This window comes from Rhipicephalus sanguineus, chromosome 5 (genome assembly GCF_013339695.2).
Source record: "Rhipicephalus sanguineus isolate Rsan-2018 chromosome 5, BIME_Rsan_1.4, whole genome shotgun sequence".
NCBI classification, from domain to species: Eukaryota; Metazoa; Arthropoda; class Arachnida; order Ixodida; family Ixodidae; genus Rhipicephalus; species Rhipicephalus sanguineus.
The window spans coordinates 72,937,089-72,949,348 of NC_051180.1; the positions used below are offsets into that span (position 1 = coordinate 72,937,089).

Genomic DNA, 12,260 nt, shown 5'->3' on the forward strand with positions numbered 1-12,260 from the left:
CACGAACATATGATGCATACGTTAAGGGAAATTGAACCCCCCCTAAAAATATCCTGCGTTAATGTTTCTTACCGTGAAACCCGAGGAAGTGCGTAGCACGGGTAACCCAGCGATTTCCTCGGCAATCGCGCGCCTGCCAAGGCGGTGGCGCCCTCTCTTGCGCGGCGCGGGTATCAGCCGGATGTTTCAGAAGAGTTGATCGCGATTTTACGTAAATTATTGCGATTAATTCTTGGCTATTTTTGTAGTTTATGTTATTTCAGACCTCGTTTTTTATTTCGCACTGGTTCTGAGCACTGTTGGCCTTGTAACAGTGCGACAGTGGATGAACGACAAGCCAGGCCCCTAAAGTGCCACGCACTTCAAAAAAAGAAAAAAAAAAGCCTGGCTACGACCCTGCTAGGGTGGTTAGAATGGGCCATATTCTTGCGTGCCTCCGCGCGGCACGACAGAGTTCATTCATTTCTTTCTGTGCTATCTGTGCATACTTCCGTGGTACTGCCTTCCACCGCGCTGACATTTTCTATTACTCGCTATTGTCTATTGTGGTCTGACGGCGTCGACAGCTTGCGGTGCGGTTCGCTCCGCGTGGCGGTGGGCCGCTTGCGTGCTGCGTCGAGCTGCCGTTGTGCGCGCCACCGTCGCTGACGCCAATTTTGTTTTAGTTTTTGTTTGCTCGGCGCCCGAAGCTTTCCGCCATGAGCCTATCGGTTAGCCGTGCGCGAGCCTAACCGCGCCGTCTTAAGTCGTCTGCTAGCTTTTGCCAATATGTACGGGAACTTTTACCTTTTACCAGCGTTATAACTCGCAGCTATGGCCCTTCCGCCCAACTACCGACAAGCGCAGATCGCCGCGGCGACCCCGCCTGCCCCTCGTAAGCGATGCAACATGTCTTCCATTTTTCTTGCGCTCTGCGAGGCAGTAGCCGGCACAGCGGTTTGTCTCGCTGCTCTCTGTGATTCTAGCTTTCGGTTAACGATGCCTAGGCAGGGCTTTGCTTAAGTAGATTCCGCGAGTACGGATATTATGGTTAATTGCCACACCGTCCCCACGGGATACTTGTGATCGCCGCAGGATGCTTCTCTTGTTTCCCGCAGGAAATGAAGGGAGGAATGAACAATGAGCGCGGAGGAAAATCGATACATATTTGAGTAGCGGCAGCGTCGTGCTTCGCGAATGTCAAGTGATGTGGCGAAGGCGAATTCGCGATGTCTCATACCTTTTTTTTGCTTTTTTTCCTTGTAATCTACAGAAAGGCCACGGGCGCAAGGCACAACTTCGAATTCAAGCTCGCCGATGGTATGTGCTGTTGTCTCTCGTAATATTGTAAGCTTATTCTCTCGGAGAGGGAGTGTTCCATTTTTGCTGTTGTTATTTGGTTTTGAAGCTGCGCAATTAAGCGAAAGAAAACAATATTGTTATCTCCTTTGCTGTAAAACTGCACGTAATAATATTTGCTCTGTTGTGCTTTCAACAAAGCTGTCTCATTGTGCGCATTTTCCTGCTTTTTCTTTGCGTGTGTGTGCTTGAAATGAAAGGAAAAGAAGCTATCAGGTCGTATAATTATACTAGTTATGTCATATGGGACCATGATGCAATTTTCAACCATCCTCATATGTTTTTCGCTTTTTTTTCATGCAGCTGGCACACACATTCTTTTTATCCACTGCAGTTTCGAACATATTGTGCGCAAACATACCTATTAATCCTGTCCGCTGGTCATCTTGAAACTAAAAATTAGCCTGCAGATACTAATATCCTCTGTTTCATGATGTTCTCCTGCTAACCGCACACACTGGTTTTACTAATGACTGAGCATCTTGCTATCTGCAGCCTTCTTCCGCCAACAGCAGCCCTTTCGTGCCATCCCCACATGGGCACCCATCATTCAATCCACTCAAGTTGGGATCACGTGGCGTTGGAGGCGTAAGTGTTGTTCGTGTGTCATACGTGAGCACACTTGTGGATTTGCCCCTCCTGTAAAAATCTGTCGCACCCCTATTTGGCCTTGGTGTTACTACACAAACGGTACATGCTGACGTACAGTATTCACAAAATGTAAAAGCATCCAAGTCGCATCCACTGCGGTGTACTCCACCACATCGCTATTTTAGCTTCAGAACCCACGTCTGCCATGAAACGATCTAGGTGAATATCTGTCTTTGTTATCGTGGAGAAAACACTGGTGTGCACAAGCTATGCCGGTGCCGCACAGTGAACTGCTGATCGCAGTTAAACACGGTTGTAATCAAATCTCTCTGCAATGATTCTGCCCTTCTGCTGCTTCCATAAAGGAGACAGTCACGATAAATAAATTCGATCCGGGTAAAGCCAGATCATAATTGAAAGCAACTGTGTGTCACCGTTACTAGATTCACCTGTTTAACTGACACATGTAGCATCAGTGCTGTAGAGGTCATAACTGCACTAAGTTACTTTAATATTTTTTGTGAGAAAAGTCCCTCGCTAGGTTTTTAGCATTGTAAACAAAGAAGTGTGGTGCATAGGTCGGATGGCAGTGATCATGTCTGCAAATTATGACCTGCCTGCACGGCACAAAGACGGTCTGGATTTTAGAACAGAAATCGGGAAGCTCTCGAGGGAAAGGCGCTTGGAAAGAGAAACAATTTGCCTACATACTAGGCACTCCTCCTCAGGACTTCACTGACCATGGCCCGTCAGTTAGTTTATTCATCCAATATGCGTAGCCCGCAATGCATGTATCTTCAAGCAAAATCATGCACCATGCACTCGTATTAGCTTAACATGTCATGAGAACACTTCATCGTTCCTCATTTGTTATCCCTCACCAATGAATGCTAACACATTCTGCATCTTCATTCGCTCACATGGCTTCTGAGCTTGTACTGGCAATGCAAAAAAAAAAAACTGAGATGCGATATTCCTTCGCATCTTTTCTCTGCGGTGGCAAAGGAATGCTGTGCGTGCTTGGAATGGCTTCAGCCTGGAGCAGCTATTCAAAAGAAGGAACTCCGCTTGACCTGCAACCACTAATGTGCTGCTAGGCCTACACTCCCCTTGATAGACATTTGCAGCTCTTTACACAGGTCTCGCAAGATCATGCCCTCCTTGTTTCTGACTTCAGCGTATGGCGCATGAATCCATTGAATGAAAAATGGGAAGCACTTGCATGCCCAATAACTTTTGCTCGTGTGCTTTAATAGGCTCCTTATTTTTAATGTCTGCATCCTGTGTTCTCTCAGCCACAACCAAAGGTTTAATATAATTTGTGAACACTGTGAAGTCGATTCACATATTGAAACATGAATAAAAACACGAAAGTATTGGCTTCATGAGTTTTTTTCTTTTTAAGTTAAGGGGGAGGAGGTATAAAAATGGATTTTATTTTTGAATGAGCAAACTTGGGGATAAATTAGATGGATTTGTTGTTTGGCAGCCCAAACAAAGTTCGGAATTTTCCTGGTAACTTCCATTGCAACAAATACAGAACACAGAGGCAATTGTCGTGCACTTTTGATGTGTTCATGCAAAAGCAGCCTCTAAAGAACAAGATTTTGTTCACTCAATGCCTACCAGCAATGAGTGAACAAAATCTTGTTTTTTAGAGGCTGCTGGTAGGCATTGAGTATATTATGTGTGCTGGCTTTTGCATCAAAGTTGAGTGAAATGAAAGCACAAACCATATTCATATATTGATAATGTTAATAGTATGATATATCTTATGCTCACAGAAAATGGGCAGCACTCATTGATATTGTTATGCCTAATTTATTGATACCATTAACAAGGAAGCAACACTTCAGGGAGAACTCAAGTTTAACCAGATGTCCACAAAATTTGTTACGGGTGGTAAACTTGGGACTTGTAGACCCTATGCAGAATCTGCTGCCATCTAGCGGCCGCCGTGCGCATTTCCGCCATGTTGAAGGCTGAAGGCACGGAGGCACGGAGGCTGAAGGCACGGAGCGTGTGTATTGGCATGTGGTGGCTGATAGGAATGGAAATGGCGACATAGTTTCGTGTGCCGTGTTGCTCAGATTTAGGAAACTGGGGTGCTGAAGAAAGGTTTACAGAAAACTTATCCTCCAAGGTTTTAGGTTTCCTCGCGGCTGACGAGAAGTGGCAGATCGTTCCGTTGCTCCGGCTACTGCTTACGACTAACACCATATTTGCGTTCGCCGTTTTTAATAGATGCAGTATGTGACAGCATCGGCACTCATCAGAGAACACTCTTTCGTGTCATGCCGGAACGAGACAGTTTTCGCGCCGTGTGCTTGCAGACACAGACAAACCGGCTTCGTGTATGAGCTTCAAAGTTGCATCGCGGCTACTCACACATGCCTGCGCTGCTCTTGACACCATTACATTGTGATAACAATTACATATTAGACAGGTAGCTCGAGCGAACGGACCAGCGAACGGACCAATTGCGCTGGAGCGTCTTGTTTGCAGTTTGTTTTCGATTGTGGAGTTTAACAAAGTAGCGTTTGGTGGGATGCCTTGCGCGCATATTGCTTCACTATGCATATTTTTCATGTACTATCACTGCCATATTCAGAGGGGCTGCACGGATGGCCTAACCCCCCCCCCCTACTTTTTTTTTTAAGTTTATATCCCAAGAAGAGCACATATCAGGCTCTCCCAGAAGCTGATCCCCCTTAAGAAGAATCCTGTATCCACGCCTGTGTGCTATGAAATGTTAACAGCTGCTTGTGTGCGGCACTTTTCGTATGAAATTGAAAAAAAAAATGCTGTTCCGGCAAATCTGTTACACTCGACCGTGGGTACGCTACCGTTGCTTACACGCTGAGGTGGTTTCGCAGTCGTTCAGTCGGCGACGCAAAACAGCATTACGGAAAACGGGTTGAAATTATAAGGTGCCAGTAGGCCCCGAAAGCGACGACGTTAATGCAAATATTCTTGGCGTATTGTGTTATTTACGGGCGCATGTTGGAAGTATATTGTATAAAATACCAGTTGACCAGCACGTACTTCTTGGAGCAACTAACACTTTTCATGTTCACTTTTCATGTGCATGAGAAGTTGAAATGTATTACATGCTAATTGTGCAGTAATTCTATACATAACATACGTCAGTGACTACAGCATTGAAATATTTTTAGCTTCAAAAATAAGAAAGAGGACAATGTTTTATTTAAAATTAAATGCACAGTACATCTGGTCAACGTGGCTGGCCATTATGAAATACGCTTTGAAATGTGTCAACCACACTTTCTTACCGTCATCGCTGTGCTCAGCTGTGTCGTGCACTAGAGCCTCCTCCCACCCATCCTACACTACAAGCCTGATATTCAGCTAGCTAACAACACTTTATTCGCTACACTGAAAACACAAAATTTATAACCTAGCGCTAAGCTTCATTCTCCGTAGCGACAAGCTTACATGTGACTCGGTGACAAACTTGTACCTTCTTCTCATTGTGAAGCAGCTCTTTACACGTAATAATCGTCACTGTAATAATTAGGAAACGCCGGTAACGTGTACAGGCCCTTACACACTCGTCTGACGTTTTTATGCCCCGATTGCCCACTATGAAAGCAGATACAATCAAGAAGTTATAGCAGTGACAGCAATACGATTCGGACTAAAGCCTCCAACATGCCGCCAAATCGATAGCTTCATCAAACCTCAAAACGACAGATGGCAGCAATTTTGCATAAGCTCTATAGGTCTTACCTGAAAATTAAGATTTCTAGTTGTTTATTATGTATTATTTTTGCATCAAGCATTCTTTAAGGCCTTTGGCTGATCTGAGCATCGTGAGCTGCATAGTTGCCGCTGCAGCCGCGGGATGCCACGACGTGCCCGCATGCTCTCGGTCACACTGAAAGTAAGCTGTGCTTTCGAAGTTAAGAAGAAAAGAAAGTGCTGGTCATGGCGAACGGACGCTGCATCTTGTCTCTTTGTCATTCCCCCCCCCTCCCACACACACACACACACATGCACACACACATAGCTTTCAGCGTGGTTTCTGGTATGAAAGGAGAGAGAAAGTGCTTAAAGAGTATGACAAATCCCTGTAACTCCGCTCATACTTGGCGGATTCTAAAAATGTTTGCGGCAGTCGATTTATGAGCCAATAAACTTCTTTAATGAAGCCATTTGATGATTACTTGGAGTAATGTTGCAGAGCCCCTTTAATTGTTAGTGTAGCGAACAGCAGGCAGGGTGTATTGAGAATTTTGACTATACATGACAAGGCATATTTGTCATGGCACTAGAGCTAAAGGCTAGACTACACACTAGGCTCCTGGCATCCTGTGTACAGCATACAACTGCATACAAAACACACAAAAATAGCATACAAATATATATATATACAAGTGCACAAAAATAAAAAGTTAAATTTTTTAACAGTGTGTTACAGCCGGCATTTTTTGGTTGTGACAAGGTTTTTAAAAATTTTTGTAACGTATAGAATTGTAAATCAAGCAACCAGAAAGAAATAAAACACTAAAGAACAGCTATACGCATCTAAGAAATACAACTTTGACTTTTTTTTTTAATATGAAGATTTTAGTGTCATATAAAACCTGCTCATCATTAAGTAAATTAGGAAGCTGCCATTCTAATAAGTGGTTACCATAGTTACAATTTTCAATTTAACAAAGTTCTTAGTTCTTAATCTGTGTGTTACTGGCTGGAATGTTGGTGTACGACAAAGAAAAAAATGACACGCGGGATCACTTCCGAATGCTAAAAATCCCTTGTCAGATAATGTTTGCTCATTATTTGGCACCAGTTCATACCGGGAAAGGTTAGCCTTGATCTGTTGGCACTTCATGCCCATTTTGATTGCGATGTTGCTTCCTTCCTTCGCACAGGCCGAAAGTCGTGTGCCCAAACCACCAAAGCCACCTGACAAACCCTTGATGCCTTACATGAGGTACAGTAGAAAGGTAAGAAAAATGGTAAGGATTACAGCCCCCCCAGGTTTATCATTTTTGCTTCTTAACTTCAACACGGCACCTCTGCCTTAAGACCAGCAGTTTGCAACTCAGCCTTATCTTGTTTTCCTTCTGCATCCTGACTGATTTTTCCTTTTCTGAGGATTGCTAGTGGTCATTTAGCTCAGTACATGTGCCATTCGTATGAAACGTAGATCGTTAGTGTGATGCAGTGTTCTATTGGTAGGCTTGAGAATTCTTACGAGAGAGTTGTCAGACTACAAAAAAAAAAAGTTGGCTTATTTGGTCCTAAAGCTGTTTTCTTTCACACACTTGTCTGTGTTATGCTAACACGTGTTGCAATAATTACATAAAATCAGTAGTGACTTGACTTAAAAGCTTGTCTGCCATGCACAAAATAGAAATTCACAGGCAGTCAGTGGTAGGTTGAGTGATAGGTCCAGTTCATGTTTTGTTCAGAAGTTCGAGCGTAAGGAAATGTTTGTCAGGAAATGTGTGGCTCCTTAACATGAAGAAATAGGTCTTATTAAATGAGTTGTCGTTGCCCTACTATGATGTTTGGGTCTTAGGCACAGGGTTTTGTTTATTACTGTCGACTTTTGATCAGAAGGGAGGCCACTCTCCCTTTTAATAATCTACTTGGCCACGGTAACTCATTACTTTTGCTTTTTAGAAGCATTTTCTTGTTACTTTGGTGGCTCTTTGGGTGTAATGGAAGGAGACGTTATGTAGGCTAGGCTGTTCTTTATCTTATAATTTTTAAGCAGTTACCCACTTTTAGAATAAGAAAATGCCGACCTTCTAATGATCAAAGTTGAAGAGTGTCCAGGCAACACTTGATGCCTTGAAAGTGCTAACATAATGTTGCGATTGTGGCGTGTTAGAAAACTACAGTGAAAATATGGAGCTGTTAAACAAACAAATAGTTGTAGGAAAATTTGCACAGTCATGAGGTCAAGTTGATGCCTTTGAGGCCTTGCATTTAGTGTTTGGCGCCTTTCTTATTTGCATTTGCATGCATGTTCCTCGAGTTGCAGACTTCTGATCGCGAGCTGAGCTCTCACCATGTCTTGCGAAAGACATAGACCAAACTAGGGCACAAAATCTGGCCTTTTACCTTTTGCAGTTTGGCAAATTATTAATGTGCAATAGCTTCATTCCTGTCAAAGCTTCCTTGTGATAAAAAGTCATAATTAAAACTTTTTGAGATGATTTGTGTGGTGCATACACACACCGATCATGTAAGGCCTATCTCCATGTGCACAAAACAAACAACAGAAAAAAGAAGACCGTGGTGAGAGGTAGCTGCAAAGGCTTCTGGGAAGATGGGCGTAAATCTTTGAGTGGCATTACCTGTGGTACGACGCGCTTAGTTGAGTTACTGCCACGACCCTTTGCCTCTGTGGAACAAGTAACCTCAAAACATTAAATATGGTGTTAGTCCAAGTAACTATGTATGAATGACTGCTCTTTGTATAATTTAATGTGTTTGTTCATTTTCCCAGCATTATCTTTGAATTCTGATTAGAAGTGTGCAAGTGTTGTAAATACTGGCACAAAAATTTACACTGTGACTCTGTAGTAGAGCACTGCATGGGCCGGATTTTACGGCCCGGGCCCTCTTTATGAAGCCCGAGCCCAGCCTGGGCCCGTGGTTCCAAGCGCGGGCCCGGCCTGGGCCCGGGCCCGGTCGTACTTGACCGTACCCAGCCCGAGCCCGTTCCAAGCCCGGGCCCGGGCGTTCATTACTAAACTAATCCAGGGCGTGCTTGTTCATGACCAGGCTCGACTCGCGCCCGCTTGAGGATATTAGTTGTTGATGATGATTATTAATGATGCCGTGCGCTTTGTAGCGGGCGATCGGACGGAAAATCCGGTGTGTACATGCATCGAAATGTTGCTTTGCCTGCTGTGGTAGCTCAGCGGCTAAGCTGTTTCGCTGTTAAGTCCTAGGACGCGGGTGCGATTCCCGCAGCCATGGTGGCCACAATTTGATGGGGCGAAATGCAAGAACACCCGTGTATATATTTATCTTTAGGTGCACGTTAGAGAACTCGAGGTGGTCGAAATTGATCCGGTGCCACTATGGCGTGCCTCGTAATCATATCGTGGTTTTGGCACGTAATACCAAGGAATATAAATGAAATGTACCGTATGTGCAACCTCGAATAAAATACCGAAATCTTTATTCCTCCCGTGGGAACAACCGTGATCTCGCCCATTGTTACTGCTGTTTATATATATATATATATACATATATACGTACACGTGAGCGCGTGCCAAACTGCCTGTCCGCACCACCTGTGGTGCGCCATCTACCGTCGATCGCAGCGCTGGGCTGGAAATGGGTCTTATTGTTATTCACTGGCCTTTCAATCTTCTACTGCCGCGCAGCGCATTGTTAGTTCGCAGTTTTCACGCAAAGCGCTTGTCTGCAGTATGACCGTCACACTTCTACTTTGATGGCAGGATCAAAGCTATCACGGCGTGCCATTGAGTAGCTATCACCTGGTGTCACTTTGTGAAAAAGATTGCGACTGATAACAGTTATGCGGATAGACCGCAGCTGCCAAAGTGCGCGTGTCGTGAAAAAGTGAAAGGCGAAAAATATTTCTGTCCAGTCAGAAAACAGACAGGCCATCGATTAAGGGAGGGATGCATCTCGGGCGCTGCGCTGCTGTCGATCGCCGCTGATGTAGCGGAAATGTCGCGAAGAGGCTCTTGGCCACGTGCTCGCGTGGTCCGTAAACTTTTGTGGTTGACTGTACTTGTTACTTTCTCCAAGTACAGACCAGACTGTACTTGGCAGTCTGGTCCAGCAGACGAAACGTTAGTGAAAATATACAGTGCCAATCTATATCTATACTGGTGAAAAAAAATAGCACTTCAACTGTTTTTCTATTTTTATTGCTAAGCTTTACTAAGAGCCAGCTCTTTGCACATGTCACTTCAGCTTGGCACAGTATACCTTAGACCATGCAATGCATAACGTTCTCGTGTGCTCAAAGGCCCGACTTACGCCTTTTAATGAGCGGGTCCGAGTCCGGCCCGGCCCGCAACCTCAAGCCCGGGCCCGGCCCGGGCCCGCAAGAAAACGCTTCGGACGGCCCGTGCAGTGCTTTACTCTGTAGGTTCATATCTCCACAAGTTAACGCATTCTGTTCATGAATACAGAATGTCACATGGCGTTTCGGGACCACTTTTCTGTAAATGTATAACCTTTAGTGAAGTTCACGTGTCATGATAACTGTATTTGCATGGATATAATGCTGTTCTCATTGCAGACACGTGCCTTCTACTATATTGAGGCTTTCCTGCGAAGCTTAGTAAATGCCCAATGGCTGAGCTCGCGGCAATTCAAACGAAAAAATTTAGATCAGCTGTAGCCTAATTTCTCGACCATGGTTACAAATAGAACTCAAGGTGTGTTATCAGGCTACTTGTTCCAATAAAAAAAAAGGAGGGAGGAGGTTGTATTCATGCAAATATATCAGTGCTCTAAGTTTATCAAAAATCATTTTGAACATTGCAAAGCTATGTCAGAATTAAGTGAACAACTAGATTAAGTAAAGGTAATGTGTGGCAACAAATCCTTGCTAACATTAAAAAAACCACTAGTGCTCACACACAACCTTTGTCCTCAAGTTGGGCTGTTTTATGAATTTGACATGCTTGCATTGTGCCAATGCAGGTAAAAGGCCTTCCTGTTTGCCTAACTCTATATTGTGGGAAAAAAAAAGACAAACAAAAAAACAAAGATGTCATGATAATTTGAGTGAAGTGGTATGGGTTCGTCTAGCCTCGTACAACCTGCGAAAAATATTGTGTATCTGTCACCTCACTGCAAATGAGATCACGTCTCGTGTCACTCCTGCTTCCCAGAGGCCCAGAGGTTGCCTTTGCGCTTTCCAAGCACCTCTCTTGTCGGTGCAACAATCCAAAAGGGGGAAGGCACGAGCTTCATTGACCTGTGATCTTTTTAAGGTGTGGGATCAGGTGAAGGCTACAAACCCTGACCTGAAGTTGTGGGAAATCGGCAAAATAATCGGTCAGATGTGGAGAGAACTGCCAGACGAGGCAAAGCAGGAATACGTCGATGATTACGAAACTGAGAAGGTGGGCATCTGTGAATATCATCGCTGCCACCTTTCGTGGCTGCCCTCTCCTGTCCCTCCCTCTCTCTACCTTTCCACCCTGCTTTTGTGTTGTCAGCTGACTGCACTGATTCCCCTACCCTACCCATCAACTCCCTCCATCTGCGTCTCACAACACGTGCTTATTTGCTTGCTTGGCTGCACCTCCCTTTTTTATCCTTTTAGTGGGAGTACAAGTTCACTGCAACCTGGCTGGGCTCCCCATGCTATACAATGTGCTCATCTTTGGTTATGGTCATTGTCACCGTGTGCTGCACTCCATGATTGTTACAAACGTGAGGCCAGGAAAAGCACAGGAGAAATTAACTGTTTGTTTTAATCGATGCCTGTGGTTGAAAGGATGTTCAACATCTGCCACAATGGCCACGGAATGCACTGGCTTACCCTCTCGATACTTATGTTGTACATATGCACGGACATCCAAGAGCGTTGACTGGAAGATGGCCATTACGGACGAGCTTCCCACTGGTGATGCAGAGTACATGGGCTTGGCTTCCACCTTGGTCATGTTGTCTTTTCATTTGCTCTTTTTTTTGTGTGTGTGTTAAAGCTGAAACATACAGTTAATTTTCCCTGTGCTTTACCCAGCTTCATAGTGTTCTGGCTTCATACAGTTGTCACTAACAGTAAAATCGAGCCCCTTGTTTCCCCTTATTCTTCATATCCATAATTGTGCTTCATGATACATTAACCTTCCATCTTTTGACTAACCCCTGTGTGATGACGAGACTGTCACATTATTGGTGTCATGCTTTCAATGTGGGAAACGCCATTTTTATATGAGTGTAAAGATTTACCTCTGCAGTCGGTAACAAGTCAAGAATGTGAGTGGGCCACTCAATTTCGTGAAAGCTTGCTGCATCTGCTTCCCGTTACTCCACATTTATGGAAATGGACAATAGTTTTTTAGTTAATTACATAGGGAGTGGCTAACCTGTGGTTAATTAACAATGGAAAAGTTTGAGTTGTTTACGACAATAAGTGTAGCCAAGGTGAACAGGTGTGAAGACACTACAGGTAATGACAGAAACATGCATGCATTTGACAAGGAAGGGACGAACTTCAGAGAGTATTAGGAGGGGGTTAATCTTAACTTGCCCTGGGGTTACTTTGCCTTCCCTCTAAACAACAAGGCACCCTCTGTAGTATAGGAGATGTACCACTAAAAAACAGAGCGAATCCGTGCACGAACATG

The 12,260-nt window shown here is 44.3% G+C and overlaps 1 protein-coding gene across 14 annotated transcripts in view; it reads left to right on the top strand.

The window, feature by feature from the left end:
* Positions 1-641: 641 nt before the first annotated feature.
* The window catches only part of LOC119393763 (SWI/SNF-related matrix-associated actin-dependent regulator of chromatin subfamily E member 1), a 28,978-nt gene continuing 17,359 nt past the window's right edge, over positions 642-12,260 (top strand). For 3 of the 14 annotated variants that reach the window (XM_037660898.2, XM_049416339.1, XM_037660899.2), the window contains exons 1-5: positions 642-874; positions 1,253-1,299; positions 1,834-1,926; positions 6,828-6,914; positions 10,896-11,027. In XM_037660898.2, the coding sequence (XP_037516826.1) occupies positions 814-874; positions 1,253-1,299; positions 1,834-1,926; positions 6,828-6,914; positions 10,896-11,027 (420 nt within the window). In that variant the 5' untranslated portion in view covers positions 642-813. The remainder of the gene's footprint in view (positions 875-1,252; positions 1,300-1,833; positions 1,927-6,827; positions 6,915-10,895; positions 11,028-12,260) is intronic. The other 11 variants (XM_037660900.2, XM_037660907.2, XM_037660901.2 and 8 more) reach the window with 7 other exon arrangements.